General features: G+C 41.9%; 1 protein-coding gene across 1 annotated transcript in view; it reads left to right on the top strand.

The window, feature by feature from the left end:
- Nucleotides 1-21,417, top strand: part of LOC309559466 (cytochrome P450 2G1-like) — a 76,506-nt gene that overhangs the window by 29,757 nt on the left and 25,332 nt on the right. The window contains exons 3-4 of the mRNA XM_082262738.1: nucleotides 187-336; nucleotides 17,001-17,161. Of these exons, the coding sequence (XP_082118864.1) occupies nucleotides 187-336; nucleotides 17,001-17,161 (311 nt within the window). The remainder of the gene's footprint in view (nucleotides 1-186; nucleotides 337-17,000; nucleotides 17,162-21,417) is intronic.

The raw sequence follows: 21,417 nt of genomic DNA, 5'->3' as shown, positions 1-21,417 counted from the left end.
AATGCCCAGGTTTGTTCTTGCAGGCATTTTTTTGGGTTCTTTGGAGGCAGGCAAAACATCTGAACTTCTGTATAGGGGTATATATACACACCTACACATATATAGGTGTGAAAGTAGCACTTTATATCTGTAGAAAACCATTTTTATATCTTTATAATAATGTCAACGCTTTCTTTTGGTCCAAAGGGGTAATCCTGAGCAATGGAGAACGATGGAAACAGCTACGTCGATTCACATTGATGACACTGAGGAATTTTGGGATGGGAAAAAGAAGCATTGAAGAGAGAATCCAAGAAGAGGCTCATTTTTTAATAGAGGAGCTCAGGAACCACAAACGTATGACTTTCTTATTCTTTTTACTAAAGATGATGTTAATATCGTTTATTGTTTCAGACAAAACTCAGAATTCTCTGATGCATGTCTCTTGGAAATGCTCCAAGAATAGGCTCTTTGTAAGCTAAAAAGTACCCTAGATTGGAGCCCAGGTCTGGTGTTCTCGATCTCTTAGCTGAGGGGAAATATTTCCAGTGTGATGTCTGTGTTTTCTGAATGTATGACACATTGGAGGTTGGAATGAGCCAAGGAAAAAACAGGCAGCTGACCTAGAACAGGACAATAGTTTTTCACCAATATAATTTTTCATTATTCCACATGACTGGATCTACTATATCTGCTTCTACCTGATCCAGATTGTATGTATTTGAAGAACACTGAATTGTAGATAAAAATGTGATCTAGGATTGCCACATGAAGTAAATCTGTGATGACAGAAATTCCTGCACTCCCTTCACTATCTAACACCCAGACAATACTGATTCTTTATACTACAATTAATACCACTTAGGCCTGGTTTACACCTATGCATTTTTTAGTGCGTTTACAGTTTTGCAGAAACATACTACAGTCCATTTAACATGGTTTCCTATGGGTCTTATTCACATCTATACATTTTATGGAAAGGGCCAGGGACTTTTTTCTGGTATTTGGTTCCATAGACTTCAATGGATCAAAAACATGTATGGAAAAAGGCAAAATGCACCTGGAATATGCAAACTGCAACCTTCATAGGTGTGAACCAAGCCTTACAGTACCTGGGAAGTCCCTAATTTGGAACAATTGTGTATGTTAAGAGTTCAAACGCAACACTAATTTCAAGTCATTGACTCTTCAAGTAGTTTAGCTGAAAGGTGACCCTGGTAGCCTAGAAATATAGCAAATTGTAAAAGATGAAGGCAACGGCAATACCTATATTTATGGAAATTAAACAAGAAAATCTAATTTAGCTATTAATTGAAAATCCCCACCTTAGCAGAACTTCTTCCCTCCTTTTAAGTGTGTTTTTTCAATTGGTATAGAGCACATAGTTCCAAATGAATAGTGAAACAATGGGGTGTTATATGGGTAGTGTGTTAACTGATCGATGTAGGTTTTAGCATGCTACAAGCCATTTCATAGAAAATACTAATAATAGACTCCATTATACAGGATGTCTGCAGATTTGTGGATTCTGTATGCTTTTGTTATTTTGACGCTCATATAGAAGCTATAGGGCACAATTGTTCAGTGTTATTTGTTTGTGTAAATGTATAGCATGGTATGGTATTGTAAGGTGGGGACATACTAAAACATTTAATGTGAAAATGGCTTAATGTAGCTTAATGTGTAATAAAGTGCCTAAACCATAACCAATTGCCCTGAAACTTTGCACAGACTAAGTTTTTAACTGTTCTAATATATCCTAGAAGTTTCATGTAGTTTGGTCTTCCAGGAGGCAAACTGGGGACATTAAGCTTGTTTTTTGGGGAGCTTAATGTGGCTTAACGTACAAAAAAGAGCTTAGATGTTAACCAATTTCCCCCAAACTTCACACAATAGAAGACTCTATTTGTGCTAAGATAGTCTGAAAATTTTAGCTCATTTGGTAAATCACACCAAAAGTTATTCACATTAAGCTATTTTTGTACAATACTAAAACGTTTAATGTCCTTAGCTTAATGTGAAAAGAGCTTAATGTACCAAAATGTGCCTTAACCTCAACCAATTATCCTGAAACTTTGCACAGCCCAAGTTCTGCACTTCCCAAAGCTATCCTGGAGGTTTCATCGATTTTGGTCTCCCACGTGGAAAACTGGGGACATTAAGCTCTTTTTTTGGGGTGCTTAATGTGGCTTAACGTACAAAAAAGAGCCTAGATGTGAACCAATTTCCCCCAAACTTGGCACAATAGAAGAGTCTATCCATTACAACATATTCTGAAAATTTCAGATCATTTGGTAAATCACACCAAAAGTTATTCACATTAAGCTCTTTTTAGCAATCATAAAAACGCATGGCTTAATGTGAAAAGAGCTTAACGTACCAAAATGTGCCTAAACCTCAACCAATTGTCTTGAAACTTTGCACAGCCCAAGTTCTGCACTTCCCAAAGCTATCCTGGAGGTTTCATCGATTTTGGTCTCCCACACGGAAAACTGGGGACATTAAGCTCTTTTTTTGGGGCGCTTAATGTGGCTTAACGTACAAAAAAGAGCCTAGATGTGAACCAATTTCCCCCAAACTTGGCACAATAGAAGAGTCTATCCATTACAACATATTCTGAAAATTTCAGATCATTTGGTAAATCACACCAAAAGTTATTCACATTAAGCTCTATTTTGCAATCATAAAAACGCATAGCTTAATGTGAAAAGACCTTAACGTACCAAAATGTGCCTAAACCTCAACCAATTGTCTTGAAACTTTGCACAGCCCAAGTTCTGCACTTCCCTCAGCTATCCTGGAGGTTTCATCGATTTTGGTCTCCCACACGGAAAACTGGGGACATTAAGCTCTTTTTTTGGTGCGCTTAATGTGGCTTAACGTACAAAAAGAGCTTAGATGTAAACCAATTTCCCCCAAACTTGGCACAATAGAAGAGCCTATCAATTCCAACATATTCTGAAAATTTCAGATCATTTGGTAAATAACACCAAAAGTTATTCACATTAAGCTCTATTTTGCAATCATAAAAACGCATAGCTTAATGTGAAAAGACCTTAACGTACCAAAATGTGCCTAAACCTCAACCAATTGTCTTGAAACTTTGCACAGCCCAAGTTCTGCACTTCCCTCAGCTATCCTGGAGGTTTCATCGATTTTGGTCTCCCACACGGAAAACTGGGGACATTAAGCTCTTTTTTTGGTGCGCTTAATGTGGCTTAACGTACAAAAAGAGCTTAGATGTAAACCAATTTCCCCCAAACTTGGCACAATAGAAGAGCCTATCAATTCCAACATATTCTGAAAATTTCAGATCATTTGGTAAATCACACCAAAAGTTATTCACATTAAGCTCTCTTTAGCAATCATAAAAACGCATAGCTTAATGTGAAAAGAGCTTAATGTACCAAAATGTGCCTAAACCTCAACCAATTGTCTTGAAACTTTGCACAGTTCAAGTTCTGCACTTCCCAAAGCTATCCTGGAGGTTTCATCGATTTTGGTCTCCCACACGGAAAACTGGGGACATTAAGCTCTTTTTTTGGGGAGCTTAATGTGGCTTAACGTACAAAAAAGAGCCTATATGTGAACCAATTTCCCCCAAACTTGGCACAATAGAAGAGTCTATATATTCCAACATATTCTGAAAATTTCAGATCATTTGGTAAATCACACCAAAAGTTATTCACATTAAACTCTTTTTAGCAATCATAAAAACGCATGGCTTAATGTGAAAAGAGCTTAACCACTTGCCTACAGTGCACTTTCACCCCCTTCCTGCCCAGACCGATTTTCAGCTTTCAGCGCTCTCACACTTTGACTGAGAATTACTCAGTCATGCAACACTGTACCCATACAAAAATTGTGTCCTTTTTTTCACACAAATAGAGCTTTCTTTTGATGGTATTTGATCAATACTGGGTTTTTTATTTTTTGTGCTATAAATAAAAAAAGACTGAAAATATCGTGAAAAAAACGCATTTTTCTTTGTTTCTGTCATAAAATTTTGCAAATTAGTCATTTTTCTTCACAAATTTTGGCCAAAATTTATACTGCTACTTATCTTTGGTAAAAAAAAAACAAATAAGTGTATATTATTTGGTCTTTGTGAAAGTTATAGAGTCCACAAGTTATGGTGCTATTCATTGAAAATTGATCACACTTGATCACACCTGATGTACTGAAGGCCTATCTCATTTCTTGAGACACTAAAAGGTCAAGAAAGTACAAATACCCCCCAAATGATCCCTTTTTGGAAAGTAGACATTCCAAGGTATTTAATAAGGGGCATGATGAGTTTTTTGAAGTTGTAATTTTTTCCCACAATGCTTTGCAAAATGAAGATTTATTTTTTTTTATTTTTTATTTTTTACAAATTGCCGTATTAACAGGTTATTTCTCTCACACAGCACATGTATACTTGCAACTACACCCCAAAACACATTCTACTACTCCTCCTGAGTATGGCGATACCACATGTGTGAGACTTTTTCACAGCCTGGCCACATACAGAGGCCTAACATCCGAGTAGCAGCGTCCGGCATTCTAGGAGCACAAATTACACATATCATTTCCTAACAACCTATCGCACTTTTGAAGGCCCTGGAGCACCAGGACAATGGAAACCCCCATAAAATGACCCCATTTTGGAAAGCAAACAGCCCAACGTATAATTTTTGAGGCATAATGAGTCTTTTGAATATGTCATTTTTTTCCACAAGTTTTTGGAAAATGTGGAAAGAAAATGAAAACACATTTTTTTTTACACAAAGCTGTCCATTTATGCAATATTTCTAACACATCGCATGTACATAGCAAAACTTGCACCCCAAAATACATTCTGCTATTCCTCCTGAGTATGGCGATACCACATGTGTAACACTTTTTCACAGCCTGGCCACATACATAGGCCTAACATCCAAGTAGCGCTTTACACAAAGTTGTCCATTTATCCACTTTAAGACTGGGCCTATTTTTGACACTTGGTGTTTACAAGCTAAAATCATTTTTTTTGCTAGAAAACTACTTTGAACCCCCAAACATTATATATTTTTTTTTAGCAGAGACCCTAGAGAATAAAATGGAGATCGTTGCAATATTTTTTATCACACCATATTTGCGCAGCAGTCTTCCAAATGCGATTTTTTTGAAAAAAATTCACTTTTTTTAACTAAAAAATAAGAAAACAGTAAATTTAGCCCAATTTTTTTCCATAATGTGAAAGATAATGTTACGCTGAGTAATTAGATACCCAACATGTCATGCTTCAAAATTGCGCATGCTCACAGAATGGCGCCAAACATTGGTACTTAAAAATCCCCATAGGCAACATTTTAAAAATTTCTGCAGGTTACTAGCTTAGAGTTACAGAGGAGGTCTAGGGCTCAAATTATTGCACTCGCTCTAACGATCGCGGCGATACCTCACATGTATGGTTTGAACACCGTTTACATATGTGGGCGGGACTTGCGTATGCATTTGCTTCTGCGCGCGAGCTAACGGGGACAGGGCGCTTTAATTTTTTTTTTTTTTTTTTTTTCCTATTTATTTTATTTATTATTTTTTTATTTTTACACAGTTTAAAAAAAAAAATGTTTTGATCATTTTTATTCCTATTACAAGGAATGTAAACATCCCTTGTAATAGAAATAGGCATGACAGGTCCTCTTTATTGTGAGATCTGGGGTCAAAAAGACCTCACACCTCACAACTACACTAATAAAGGAAAAAAAAAAAAAAAATTGTTGAAAGAGGAAAAAAAAAAAGCAAAAAAAAAAAGCGGCCCTTTAATCCGGTTGCTAGGCAACGTCTTTTGACGTAGCTCCGGTCCTCCAAGACCATAGAGTTGAGTGAGGGCCATCTTGCCCTCACTCGACTTCCTGTCTCTGAGGATCCGGGACCGGATAGTTTTCCCCGCTGCCGGCGGGTCCGGTAAGCTGGGAAAACGTCTGGGACGCGGCAGGAGGGGGGGGGCACCTCTTCCCCTGCACCGTAAGGGTAATTCCGCGGCGAATCCGCCACTGGGACCACCCTTATCTGAAAGCCGACCGCCCGCCGTTTCAAAAAATACCGGGGTTATGGGGGCTATCTGCTGCCATAACCCCAGTATTTAGCTTTTAATGGCCGACGCATATAGTCGTTAGGCGGTCAGTAAGTGATTGCATGTATATGGCAAACAGGTGACGATGACTGACGGGGTGACAGGTGACGATGACTGATGGGGTGACAGGTGACGATGACTGATGGGGTGACAGGTGACGATGAGGTGACAGGTGATGATGATTGATGAGGTGACAGGTGACGATGATTGATGGGGTGACAGGTGACGATGATTGATGGGGTGACAGATGACAGTCACTGACGGGGTGACATATGACGATGATTGATGGGGTGACAAGTGACGATGACTGATGGGGTGACAGGTGACGATGACTGATGGGGTGACAGGTGACGGTGATTGATGGGGTGACAGGTGACGGGCGATGGTCACTGATGGGTGACAGGTGACGGCGATGGTGCACGGCGGTACTGATGGCAGTCTCTGGTGACCGGTGAACTTTAGGCTATGTTCACATGTGAGCATAGCGATCACGGGCAGAATCACTGCGATTCCGCCCGTGATCCAGAAATCATTGCAAATTGCGGGGCGCCTGTGTGTTGCCCGTGATTTGCAATAGCACCCCAAATGCTGTGCGATGTTGCTGCGATTTCCGCCTGCCGAATCGCGGCAACATCGCGCAAACAACGCATGACGCTCCAAATAAAAACTCTTGTACCTTTTTTGGGCGTCATGCGATGTTTGCGCAATGTTACCGCGATTCGGCAGGCGGAAATGGCGGCAACATCGCACAGCGTTTGGGGTGCTATTGCAAATCAGGGGCAACGCACAGGCGTCCCGCGATTTGCAATGATTTCCGGATCGCGGGCAGAATCGCAGTGATTCTGCCCGCGATCGCTGCGCTCACATGTGAACGTTATGGGTGTCAATTTCTGGGCACTGATGAGGTGACTGTTGGGTGACAGGTGACATTGGGGGGGGCTGAGGACTGTGTGGGGACATTTATTAGTGTGATTTTACTTTTTGCAGGTACACAGAGCAGTAACTCACTATTTCTAGCTCTTCTCCCCTCATACTGGAAACTGTATGAGGAGAGAAGAGCTAGTAACAGTGAGTTACTGCTCTTTGTTTACATTTTGTGATCGGCTGTGAATGGATTCACAGCCGATCACATAGTAAACAGTCACTGTCAAGTGACTGTTTACTACCGCCGGTGACAGCTGTGTTCCTACGGAACACAGTGCCACCGACATGACCGCGCTGCGCGCTCCCGATCGCGCATGAGCGGTCATCTGATGGGCGCCTTCATTGTGATCGGCTGTGTCATTGGAACACAGCCGATCACGTGGGAAACAGCCACGCCCATTGGCTGTTTCCCCCCTGCCGGTGACGGGGGGTGTCCCGGGGACACCCCGACACCGGCAGTGCAGGGCGGCGCGCACGCGATCGCGCGCCTGCCCTGCTTAAAGTGCCGCCGTCATATGACGGCGGCCCAGGATAATGGTCGCTCCGCTCCGCCGTCATATGACGGCGGGCGGGCGGCAAGCGGTTAACGTACCAAAATGTGCCTAAACCTCAACCAATTGTCTTGAAACTTTGCACAGCCCAAGTTCTGCACTTCCCAAAGCTATCCTGGAGGTTTCATCGATTTTGGTCTCCCACACGGAAAACTGGGGACATTAAGCTCTTTTTTTGGGGCGCTTAATGTGGCTTAACGTACAAAAAAGAGCCTAGATGTGAACCAATTTCCCCCAAACTTGGCACAATAGAAGAGTCTATCCATTACAACATATTCTGAAAATTTCAGATCATTTGGTAAATCACACCAAAAGTTATTCACATTAAGCTCTATTTTGCAATCATAAAAAAGCATAGCTTAATGTGAAAAGACCTTAACGTACCAAAATGTGCCTAAACCTCAACCAATTGTCTTGAAACTTTGCACAGCCCAAGTTCTGCACTTCCCTCAGCTATCCTGGAGGTTTCATCGATTTTGGTCTCCCACACGGAAAACTGGGGACATTAAGCTCTTTTTTTGGTGCGCTTAATGTGGCTTAACGTACAAAAAGAGCTTAGATGTAAACCAATTTCCCCCAAACTTGGCACAATAGAAGAGCCTATCAATTCCAACATATTCTGAAAATTTCAGATCATTTGGTAAATCACACCAAAAGTTATTCACATTAAGCTCTCTTTAGCAATCATAAAAACGCATAGCTTAATGTGAAAAGAGCTTAATGTACCAAAATGTGCCTAAACCTCAACCAATTGTCTTGAAACTTTGCACAGTTCAAGTTCTGCACTTCCCAAAGCTATCCTGGAGGTTTCATCGATTTTGGTCTCCCACACGGAAAACTGGGGACATTAAGCTCTTTTTTTGGGGAGCTTAATGTGGCTTAACGTACAAAAAAGAGCCTATATGTGAACCAATTTCCCCCAAACTTGGCACAATAGAAGAGTCTATATATTCCAACATATTCTGAAAATTTCAGATCATTTGGTAAATCACACCAAAAGTTATTCACATTAAGCTCTTTTTAGCAATCATAAAAACGCATGGCTTAATGTGAAAAGAGCTTAACGTACCAAAATGTGCCTAAACCTCAACCAATTGTCTTGAAACTTTGCACAGCCCAAGTTCTGCACTTCCCAAAGCTATCCTGGAGGTTTCATCGATTTTGGTCTCCCACGTGGAAAACTGGGGACATTAAGCTCTTTTTTTGGGGAGCTTAATGTGGCTTAACGTACAAAAAAGAGCCTATATGTGAACCAATTTCCCCCAAACTTGGCACAATAGAAGAGCCTATCAATTCCAACATATTCTGAAAATTTCAGATCATTTGGTAAATCACACCAAAAGTTATTCACATTAAGCTCTCTTTAGCAATCATAAAAACGCATAGCTTAATGTGAAAAGAGCTTAACGTACTAAAATGTGCCTAAACCTCAACCAATTGTCTTGAAACTTTGCACAGCCCAAGTTCTGCACTTCACAAAGCTATCCTGGAGGTTTCATCGATTTTGGGCTCCCACACGGAAAACTGGGGACATTAAGCTCTTTTTTTGGGGCGCTTAATGTGGCTTAACGTACAAAAAAGAGCCTATATGTGAACCAATTTCCCCCAAACTTGGCACAATAGAAAAGTCTATCAATTCCAACATATTCTGAAAATTTCAGATCATTTGGTAAATCACACCAAAAGTTATTCACATTAAGCTCTTTTTAGCAATCATAAAAACGCATGGCTTAATGTGAAAAGAGCTTAACGTACCAAAATGTGCCTAAACCTCAACCAATTGTCTTGAAACTTTGCACAGCCCAAGTTCTGCACTTCCCAAAGCTATCCTGGAGGTTTCATCGATTTTGGTCTCCCACGTGGAAAACTGGGGACATTAAGCTCTTTTTTTGGGGAGCTTAATGTGGCTTAACGTACAAAAAAGAGCCTATATGTGAACCAATTTCCCCCAAACTTGGCACAATAGAAGAGCCTATCAATTCCAACATATTCTGAAAATTTCAGATCATTTGGTAAATCACACCAAAAGTTATTCACATTAAGCTCTCTTTAGCAATCATAAAAACGCATAGCTTAATGTGAAAAGAGCTTAACGTACTAAAATGTGCCTAAACCTCAACCAATTGTCTTGAAACTTTGCACAGCCCAAGTTCTGCACTTCACAAAGCTATCCTGGAGGTTTCATCGATTTTGGGCTCCCACACGGAAAACTGGGGACATTAAGCTCTTTTTTTGGGGCGCTTAATGTGGCTTAACGTACAAAAAAGAGCCTATATGTGAACCAATTTCCCCCAAACTTGGCACAATAGAAAAGTCTATCAATTCCAACATATTCTGAAAATTTCAGATCATTTGGTAAATCACACCAAAAGTTATTCACATTAAGCTCTTTTTAGCAATCATAAAAACGCATAGCTTAATGTGAAAAGAGCTTAACGTACTAAAATGTGCCTAAACCTCAACCAATTGTCTTGAAACTTTGCACAGTCCAAGTTCTGCACTTCCCTCAGCTATCCTGGAGGTTTCATCGATTTTGGTCTCCCACGTGGAAAACTGGGGACATTAAGCTCTTTTTTTGGGGCGCTTAATGTGGCTTAACGTACAAAAAAGAGCTTAGATGTGAACCAATTTCCCCCAAACTTGGCACAATAGAAGAGCCTATCAATTCCAACATATTCTGAAATTTTCAGAATATGTTGAAATGGATAGGCTCTTCTATTGTGCCAAGTTTGGGGGAAATTGGTTCACATCTAGGCTCTTTTTTGTACGTTAAGCCACATTAAGCGCCCCAAAAAAAGAGCTTAATGTCCCCAGTTTTCCACGTGGAAGACCAAAATCGATGAAACCTCCAGGATAGCTTTGGGAAGTGCAGAACTTGGGCTGTGCAAAGTTTCAAGACAATTGGTTGAGGTTTAGGCACATTTTGGTACGTTAAGCTCTTTTCACATTAAGCTATGCGTTTTTATGATTGCTAAAAAGAGCTTAATGTGAATAACTTTTGGTGTGATTTACCAAATGATCTGAAATTTTCAGAATATGTTGGAATTGATAGACTCTTCTATTGTGCCAAGTTTGGGGGAAATTGGTTCACATATAGGCTCTTTTTTGTACGTTAAGCCACATTAAGCGCCCCAAAAAAAGAGCTTAATGTCCCCAGTTTTCCATGTGGGAGCCCAAAATCGATGAAACCTCCAGGATAGCTTTGGGAAGTGCAGAACTTGGGCTGTGCAAAGTTTCAAGACAATTGGTTGAGGTTTAGGCACATTTTGGTACGTTAAGCTCTTTTCACATTAAGCTATGCGTTTTTATGATTGCAAAAGAGAGCTTAATGTGAATAACTTTTGGTGTGATTTACCAAATGATCTGAAATTTTCAGAATATGTTGGAATTGATAGACTCTTCTATTGTGCCAAGTTTGAGGGAAATTGGTTCACATATAGGCTCTTTTTTGTACGTTAAGCCACATTAAACGCCCCAAAAAAAGAGCTTAATGTCCCCAGTTTTCCACGTGGGAGACCAAAATCGATGAAACCTCCAGGATAGCTTTGGGAAGTGCAGAACTTGGGCTGTGCAAAGTTTCAAGACAATTAGTTGAGGTTTAGGCACATTTTGGTACGTTAAGCTCTTTTCACATTAAGCTATGCGTTTTTATGATTGCAAAAGAGAGCTTAATGTGAATAACTTTTGGTGTGATTTACCAAATGATCTGAAATTTTCAGAATATGTTGGAATTGATAGGCTCTTCTATTGTGCCAAGTTTGGGGGAAATTGGTTCACATATAGGCTCTTTTTTGTACGTTAAGCCACATTAAGCGCCCCAAAAAAAGAGCTTAATGTCCCCAGTTTTCCACGTGGAAGACCAAAATCGATGAAACCTCCAGGATAGCTTTGGGAAGTGCAGAACTTGGGCTGTGCAAAGTTTCAAGACAATTGGTTGAGGTTTAGGCACATTTTGGTACGTTAAGCTCTTTTCACATTAAGCTATGCGTTTTTATGATTGCTAAAAAGAGCTTAATGTGAATAACTTTTGGTGTGATTTACCAAATGATCTGAAATTTTCAGAATATGTTGGAATTGATAGACTCTTCTATTGTGCCAAGTTTGGGGGAAATTGGTTCACATATAGGCTCTTTTTTGTACGTTAAGCCACATTAAGCGCCCCAAAAAAAGAGCTTAATGTCCCCAGTTTTCCATGTGGGAGCCCAAAATCGATGAAACCTCCAGGATAGCTTTGGTAAGTGCAGAACTTGGGCTGTGCAAAGTTTCAAGACAATTGGTTGAGGTTTAGGCACATTTTGGTACGTTAAGCTCTTTTCACATTAAGCTATGCGTTTTTATGATTGCAAAAGAGAGCTTAATGTGAATAACTTTTGGTGTGATTTACCAAATGATCTGAAATTTTCAGAATATGTTGGAATTGATAGACTCTTCTATTGTGCCAAGTTTGAGGGAAATTGGTTCACATATAGGCTCTTTTTTGTACGTTAAGCCACATTAAACGCCCCAAAAAAAGAGCTTAATGTCCCCAGTTTTCCACGTGGGAGACCAAAATCGATGAAACCTCCAGGATAGCTTTGGGAAGTGCAGAACTTGGGCTGTGCAAAGTTTCAAGACAATTAGTTGAGGTTTAGGCACATTTTGGTACGTTAAGCTCTTTTAACATTAAGCTATGCGTTTTTATGATTGCAAAAGAGAGCTTAATGTGAATAACTTTTGGTGTGATTTACCAAATGATCTGAAATTTTCAGAATATGTTGGAATTGATAGGCTCTTCTATTGTGCCAAGTTTGGGGGAAATTGGTTCACATCTAAGCTCTTTTTTGTACGTTAAGCCACATTAAGCGCCTCAAAAAAAGAGCTTAATGTCCCCAGTTTTCTACGTGGGAGACCAAAATCGATGAAACCTCCAGGATAGCTTTGGGAAGTGCAGAACTTGGGCTGTGCAAAGTTTCAAGACAATTGGTTGAGGTTTAGGCACATTTTGGTACGTTAAGCTCTTTTCACATTAAGCTATGCGTTTTTATGATTGCAAAAGAGAGCTTAATGTGAATAACTTTTGGTGTGATTTACCAAATGATCTGAAATTTTCAGAATATGTTGGAATAGACAGACTCTTCTATTGTTCCAAGTTTGAGGGAAATTGGTTCACATATAGGCTCTTTTTTGTACGTTAAGCCACATTAAGCGCCCCAAAAAAAGAGCTTAATGTCCCCAGTTTTCCGTGTGGGAGCCCAAAATCGATGAAACCTTCAGGATAGCTTTGGGAAGTGCAGAACTTGGGCTGTGCAAAGTTTCAGGACAATTGGTTGAGGTTTAGGCACATTTTGGTACATTAAGCTCTTTTTACATTAAGCCGTGGACATTAAACGTTTTAGTATTGTAAAAAAATAGCTTAATGTGAATAACTTTTGGTGTGATTTACCAAATGAGCTAAAATTTTCAGACTATCTTAGCATCAATAGAGTCTTCTATTGTGCCAAGTTTGGGGGAAATTGGTTAACATCTAAGCTCTTTTTTGTACGTTAAGCCACATTAAGCTCCCCAAAAAACAAGCTTAATGTCCCTTGTTTGCCTCCTGGAAGACCAAACTATATGAAACTTCTACGATATATTAGGAAAGTTAAAAACTTAGTCTGTGCAAAGTTTCAGGGCAATTGGTTATGGTTTAGGCACTTTATTACACATTAAGCTACATTAAGCCATTTTCACATTAAATGTTTTAGTATGTCCCTGTAAGGTGTCTCTTCATAAAAGATTACTTTTAAAATCAGGGATGTATGACAGAACACAATACCTAGCTGGTTACACTATAAGAATAATATCTTGGCATAAACATTATCTACTATAATACATAAGGGATTGGCCTCTGTAAACATACCTTGTGAGTTCTTCAGACCATAAAAAATGCTCAGTAAATATTTGACTCCCATGACAGAATAAGAAGGTATTTCTTGGATCCAATACAAGCTACAAGTGAAATTTAAAGTCCGAGAACAAATAATCCACCTTTATCCAATCACTGTACTTATACAAAGAACAAAATATTGTTTTTTTATTGGCAAACGAATAAATCATATATCATTTAAAGTATACCTAAACCCTCAGGCCCCGTTCACATACAAGCGACGCTACTTCGCACCACGACCTCCGAGGTCGCGGTGCGACCAGCGCGCCGCGACCTCGGAGCGGCCGCCACGGACTTCATAACATTGAACTCTATGGCGGTCGCCTCCAGGTCGCCCCAAAGAAGCTCCGGACCCTTTTTCTAAGTCGTAGCGACTTGTGTCGCTCCTATTAGAACGGGTCCGCAGCTTCCCTCACAGGTCGCCTTAGTGTGAACGGGGACTCAATCTACACTATATTGTCAAAAGTATTGGGACACCTGCCTTTACACACACATGAACTTTAATGGCATCTCAGTCTTAGTCCGTAGGGTTCAATATTGAGTTGGCCCACCCTTTACAGCTATAGAATATTCAATTCTTCTGGGAAGCCTGTCCACAAGGTTTAGGAGTGTTGGAATTTTTGACCATTCTTCCATAAGTACATTTGTGAGGTCATATACTGGTGTGAATGAGAAGGCCTGACTCGCAGACTCCACTCTGGTGTTCTATCAGGTTGAGGTCAGGACTCTGTTCAGGCCAGTCAAGTTCCTCCACCCCAAAATGGCTCATCCATGTCTTTTACGGACCTTGCTTTTTTGCACTGGTGCGCAATCATGTTAGAACAGTAAGGGCCATCCCCAAACTGTTCGCGCAAAGTTGGAAATATGAAATTGTCCAAAATGTTTTGGTATGCTGATGCCTTAAGAGTTCCCTTCACTGGAACTGAGGGGCCAAGCTCATCCCCTGGAAATACAACCCCACACCATAATCCCCTTTCCACCAAATGATTTGGACCAGTGCACAAAGCAAGGTCCATAAAGACATGGATTGGGGTGAAGGAACTTGACTGGCCTGCACATAGTCCTGACTTTAATCCAATAGAACACCACCGGATGAATTAGAGTGGAGACTGCAAGCCAGGCCTTCTCCTCCAACATCATTGCTTGATCTCACAAACGCGCTTCTGGAAAAATGGTCAAACATTTCCATAGACAATCAACGGTTAATGTATTCCTATGTTGTACCTCGTTTTTATTTTGCTCATCTTTACTTTTGTCCATTGCGAACACAGCACTGTACCTTTGTTTGTAACTTGCTTTTGAAACTAATAAAAACATTTCTGTTAAAAAAAAAAAAATGAAAAACATTTCCATAGACACACTCCTAAACCTTGTAGACAGCTTTCCCAGAAGAGTTGAAGCTGTTATAGCTGCAAAGGATGGGCCAAGTCAATATTAAACCCTACATACTAAGACTGGGATGTCATTAAAGTTCATGTGAGTGTAAAAAGGCAGGTGTCCCAATACTTTTGACAATATAATGGATTTTTCAGTATGTTTGTCATCACTCTGTAGGGTTTTGTTAAAAGAAAATCCCGAACAAATGTTGTCTCTAGGACTTAAACTTCAAAAAAATGGAGTCCCAATGGTGTATAGAAAGATATCCAAACTAAACAAAGAATTTGAAGTAGAAGCTCAACAACCATATTCCATAATTTAACACTAAAGTTATCAAAAGAAAAAGGAAATCTGCAGACCCTATTCACAAAAAAAATGTAGTTTACTTATAAAGAACACATATTTATGACATATTTAAAAACCATGGTGTAAATTTAAAATATCCCGCATCGCAGATGTATTCCACCAATCTATAATGCAATATCACCGAAGATAGATTGCACGGTTTATAAGAAGCACATTTGCTATAAATATATATACATTACTGATTTAAAAATCTAAATATTCACAGATGTGTGCATCAATGAATCCATTTCCAACAGAAAAAAAACTCATAAATGCCCAACAATTAGAGCCAAAGTTTGGGTGCAATGTAAACATATTTAGAAAAACTATTACCAGAAGACAGTACAAGATTCACCATGGGTGAGTATCTGCCAAAGAGCGTCCTTGTATGACTCTGTTCGTTAAAGGCTCTAGTCAAATAACCATTTGGAAGTGATGACATTAAAAATGTAAAGTGGTATGGCAAATAATACTAATATAACTATGTACAATATATTAGTAATTACTCAATTTTACTATGCATTTTGCATTTAAAGTGGTTGTAAACCCTCACATATACCCAATAAAGTGACTGGCCTCAGTTGATACACAGAGATGAAACAAATTTTCCTACATAAGTTGTACCTATTTATCTGTAGTCTTCTCGTTTCTATATCCATTCAAAGTCAAGAATGAGAGTTCAGAAAGCAAGGGGTGGAGAGCTGAAATTACACACTGCAGAACTCAGTGAAGAGAGCTCTGATAGCTGATTGGAGGGAAGGGACACACCCCCTTCACACAGCACACTCAAACAGAGCTGAGGCTTTCAATCAGCTGGAGATCCCTCCCAGTCACCATTTTTCCCTTGGTGTCAGGAAAATTTGTCAGAAGTGACTCATGAAGATAGCAGAAGGTGACAAAAAAGGACAAGAAGAGCGCCTCTAAGCGCAGTAATTTTAATAATGGATAAAAGCACAATAGTACACTGACATGAGATAATGGATAACAAGCTTGTCAGTGCAGTGTATAGTAGTTCCGTGATGTGGTGTGTCTGAGGATCCAACACTGGAGCTGGGATGGTGGTTGGCAGTGAAGAGAGTGCCTGCACTCTTGGTTTTCTGGGTCTAGAGTTCCCCCTTGCCCGCTGGTGACGTCATGCGTTGTTACGCTGAGGTCCAAGCTGGTCAGGATCAGGCGACCCGGAAGACCTTGAGTGCAGGCACTCTCTTCACTGCCAACCACCATCCCAGCTCCAGCGTTGGATCCTCAGACACACCGCATCATGGAACTAATATACACCACACTGACAGACAAGCTTTTTATCCATTACCTCATGTGAGTGTACTATTGTGCTTTTATCCATTATTAAAATTACTGCACTTAGAGGCGCTCTTCTTGTCCTTCTTGGTCACCTTGATCTACAGAGTTCACTTCGCTCCTGTGAAGAGCCTGCCCTTGCTGCATGTAATCGTTTACATCCATCTAAAGCCCATTTATTTCTCTTCATGGACTCACCGAGTCACCTACCCATTGACTTATGGACTATATACAATAGTCTATATATATATATATATATATATATATATATATAGACATTATATAATTTATGTTTTTACTGCTCCTTCATGAGAAAGTTACCTTGAGCGCCATCTATTTTTATTTCCATGAAGATAGCAGAGGAATGAGGCAGCAGACACAAATGACAGTGCTCTGAATAGAGACAAGTACACACTATAGAGGGATATGCTTTGTTCATATTTCATGTCGATATTTACAACCACTTTAAACCCCCACACCAACGTTTAATGTCACTAAACTGTCACTAAATCTTCCCTTTTAGAATCACCGATAAATCCCACCAATCGTCTGGTCCAGTCTGTGTCCAATGTCATCTGCTCTGTAGTATTTGGAAGCAGGTTTGAGTATGAAGATATGAGGTTTCTGAGACTTCTCAATATGTTCAATGAAACATTCAAGCTCATGGGATCCACCTGGGGACAGGTAACTAAAGATTTTGTTTGGCAGAGGATTAGGACTCTATAGCAGAAATGCTGTCCTTGACTTCATAATGTCTTTACCTTATGGAGGAAATAGGAGGTAAAAAAATGTTTTCAACAAGTATCAATTAATTAAAAGTAGAATACCCAGAAAGCACCAGCTTGTAACTTTGCCTCTAAAATTCCAGGCATCTGCTCCTTCGAATAGGTTTACTGTGCAAAAGTTGCTAATACTGTTGTTAACCACTTTACCACCGGAGGATTTTACTGTCGGGGCCACTTTTTGCGATTCGGCACTGTGCGACTTTAACTGACAATTGCGCGGACGTGTGACGCTGTACCCAAACAAAATTGACGTCCTTTTTTCCCACAAACAGAGCTCTATTTTGGTGGTATTTGATCACCTGTGCGATTTTTACTTTTTGCGCTATAAACTAAAAAAGAGCGTAAATTTTGAAAAAATTCTATTTTTCACATTTTTTATATGAAATTCCCCCCAAAAAATGTAAAAATCAAAATTTTTTTTACATTTTTGGCCAATTTGTTTTCTGCTACCTATGTTTGGTAAAAAAAATCGCAATAAGCATATTTTGATTGGTTTGCGCAAAAGTTATTGCGTTTACTAACAAAGGGAAAGATTTTTGTTGTTTTTTTTTTAACGCATAATGGCGGCGATCTGCGATTTTCTTTGTGGGACTCCGACATTGGGGCGGACAGATCGGACCCTTGACTGACATTTTTGACACTTTTGGGGTTACTTACCAGTGACATTACTACAGTAATCAGTGCTATACATATGCACTGTTACTGTAAAAATGACACTGGCAGTGAAGGAGTTAACTGTATTGGAGAGGGAGGGGTTAAGTGTGTCCTAAGGGTGTGTTTCTAACTGTGATTGGCTGTGGCTTGCAGTGTAGGAACAGTGATCAACGGTCCTACATAGTAGAACCGTTTGATAACCATTCATACACAGGGAGAACTGAAAGGCGGCTTTATTTACACTAGCCGCCTGCCTTTCTCCCGCTGTCACGGACAATCGCGAGTGCCCGGCGGACATCGGGTCCACCGGGCACACGTGCGGGGGGGGTCCGTGACCGAGCGAGAGTGGGAGCGAGGTCGCTCCCAAAACCCTTACAGGCTAGCGACGTAGCCCTACGTCGCTCTGCCTGTGAGGGGCTGACTGCCGACGTAAATAGTCGTGCGGCAGTCGGCAAGTGGTTAAAGGAGATCAGTATCCACAGCATACACTTCAATTTTATAACATCAGCATATCAATAAAAACAATATTTATTTTTGATAACCCAATATAAGCTTACTTGGAACATCTCCTTTTATGTTGTAAATTCTGCCTGTCTGCTGGCCATCTCTTTCCACCACGTCCTGGATTTCCTGCATACTTTCCAGCTTCCCCTCTATTTATAAGGTCTACATATCTGTCAGCAACAGGTGTGACCAGAAATGTGTGGACTGACACAGAGAACATTAGACATAATTAAGGTGTAAAGAATATAATTTATTTAAAAATAAGTGAATAACACAAATGTAAACGCACCTCCAGAAAACTATAACTGTGTAAATCCAATCAGATACCCAAACAATAGTGACACACAGGAAACAACTGCTCAAACCAAATATATACAAAACAGGATAAATGAATAGTAATAGTAACAGAGCCGGGTCATACACGGGAGATCAAGCAGAGGGAGCTGGGAGCAAGACAGAACAGAGAGAGGGTTGCAGGAGACAGAGTAAGCAAACAGGAAGGAAGGAATCAGGCTGCAGGGTCAGGGTCAGGATCAGAGTCCAGGATCAGGATACAGGGACACAGGCATGCAGGTCAGGCGCACATGGAGACAATACCAAGGCAGTGAGAAGAAGCATACACAGGGTTTAAATATACTTCCTGCAACCAGCATCAGGTGATGACTGATTGCATAAGATATTCGCTTCTGACTACTGAGAGACACCCGCTGGTGGACACTGGAACTGCAGCTTATGGATCTGGGAGCTACAGTGCCACCAGCAGGTGAGCTTTTTCCTGACAGTACCCCCCCTCTAAGGAGCGGCCTCAGGACGCTCCAAAAAACCCTAGCTAAACCAGTCCATAAAAGACAGTCATTTGCTGCACAAATCCAGAGCAAAAGTTCCTTGTAGGCTGAAGAAGTGCCGGGTTCCAAGCGAGATGCCCCATTGCCAAGATCCAACAATAGGCAAAGTGTCCCACCGCCTGGGTCAGGTGACTGACTGGGTATCCCACCGCTGAGGTCAAGCAACTGGCTGGGTGTCCTGCTGGCCAGATCCTCTGACATGTACAGAATTTGATACTTCAAGTCCCTCAGAACAGCAGGTACCCCATTGCTGGGGTCCCACGAGTTGCCTGCAGACTTAGCCATGGGGTCATGTGACAATACCAGAACTCTGACACAGAAGTGTCTCGCCATAACCAAGTAGCTTGCCTGGTTTCCAGGACTTACTCTGCACTTCAAAAGCCACCTAGGTATCTCTGAGGCACTGGTTACCTGACCCGGGTCCCCTAGTGCACCCAAAGCTGGGGCAAGCGCATCCGGATCATGGAGAGGCACAGATAGTACCCCTCCATTCCCCAGGAGCTTACCATGACCAGGGCCATGAAGGCAAATGCAGCTACTAGTTACCATGGGCATGTCCGGACCACCAGGCTTTGGAGCCATAGGAACAACACTCTGCCAGAGGGACTCAACCGAGGCAACCGACAAACGAATTTCAGGCCAAGCAGGTAACCCATATAAAGCATGCGAGGACTCAGAGCTTTCAAACCCATTAGCAGGTGAACACTTTGTTTTTGCATGACAGTCCAACCGAGCAGCTGGTATTGAGTCAGTAGAACCCGGCTGGGTGGTAAGTAGAAGAGAAGTAAGATCAGGCTGGTCAATGGTAAAAGGATCATCAGACGCATGCTGGACATCAAGCATGGGATCATCAGGCTGGACATCTGTCACCGGATCAGAGGCAGAAGAAGGCAGGTTGTCAGACAGCAGATCCCTAGGGGTAGACGTGTCATCGAGCAGCAGACCATCAGAGGCAGGCAGGTTGTTAGGGACAGGATGTCCAGAGACAGGCTGGGCATTGGGCACCTGCCCCTTTGGCTGGGCAACAGGGACCGAAACTTCAAGCTGGGCAACAGGGACCGAAACTTCAAGCTGGGCAACAGGGACCGGAACTTCAAGCTGGGCAACAGGGACCGGAACTTCAAGCTGGGCAACAGGGACCGGAACTTCAAGCTGGGCAACAGGGACCGGAACTTCAAGCTGGGCAGCAGGGACCAGAACTTCAAGCTGGGCAGCAGGGACCAGAACTTCAAGCTGGGCAGCAGGGACCGGAACTTCAAGCTGGGCAGCAGGGACCGGAACTTCAAGCTGGGCAGCAGGGACCGGAACTTCAAGCTGGGCAGCAGGGACCATAACTTCATGCTGGGCAGCAGGGACCATAACTTCATGCTGGGCAGCAGGGACCGGAACTTCAAGCTGGGCAGCAGGGACCGGAACTTTAAGCTGGGCAGCAGGGACCGGAACTTCAAGCTGGGCAGCAGGGACCGGAACTTCAAGCTGGGCAAAAGGGACCGGAACTTCAAGCTGGGCAAAAGGGACCGGAACTTCAAGCTGGGCAAAAGGGACCGGAACTTCAAGCTGGGCAAAAGGGACCGGAACTTCAGGCTGGGCAAAAGGGACCGGAACTTCAGGCTGGGCAAAAGGGACTGGAACTTCAGGCTGGGCAAAAGGGACCAGAACTTCAGGCTGGGCAAAAGGGACCAGAACTTCAGGCTGGACAAAAGGGACCAGAACTTCAGGCTGGACAAAAGGGACCAGAACTTCAGGCTGGAGCAGTTCGGCTGGCGTGGAAGTAGGCTGGAGCAGATCGGCTGGCGTGGAAGCAAGCTGGAGCAGATCAGCTGGCATGGAAGCAAGCTGGAGCAGATCGGCTGGCGTGGAAGCAGGCTGGAGCAGATCGGCTGGCGTGGAAGCAGGCTGGAGCAGATCGGCTGGCGTGGAAGCAAGCTGGAGCAGATCGGCTGGCGTGGATGCAGGCAGATCGGCTGGTGTGGATGCAGGCTGGAGCAGATCGGCTGGCGTGGATGCAGGCTGGAGCAGATCGGCTGGCGTGGATGCAGGCTGGAGCAGATTGGCTGGCGTGGAAGCAGGCAGATCCGCTGGCGTGGAAGCAGGCAGATCCGCTGGCGTGGATGCAGGATGGAGCAGATCCGCTGGCGTGGATGCAGGCAGA

Source organism: Pelophylax lessonae, assembly GCF_965119305.1.
Source record: "Pelophylax lessonae genome assembly, chromosome: 7".
In the NCBI taxonomy this organism is placed as follows: domain Eukaryota; kingdom Metazoa; phylum Chordata; class Amphibia; order Anura; family Ranidae; genus Pelophylax; species Pelophylax lessonae.
The sequence above is the reverse complement of the archived record's forward strand: the minus strand, read 5'-3'. Positions and strand labels throughout refer to the sequence as shown.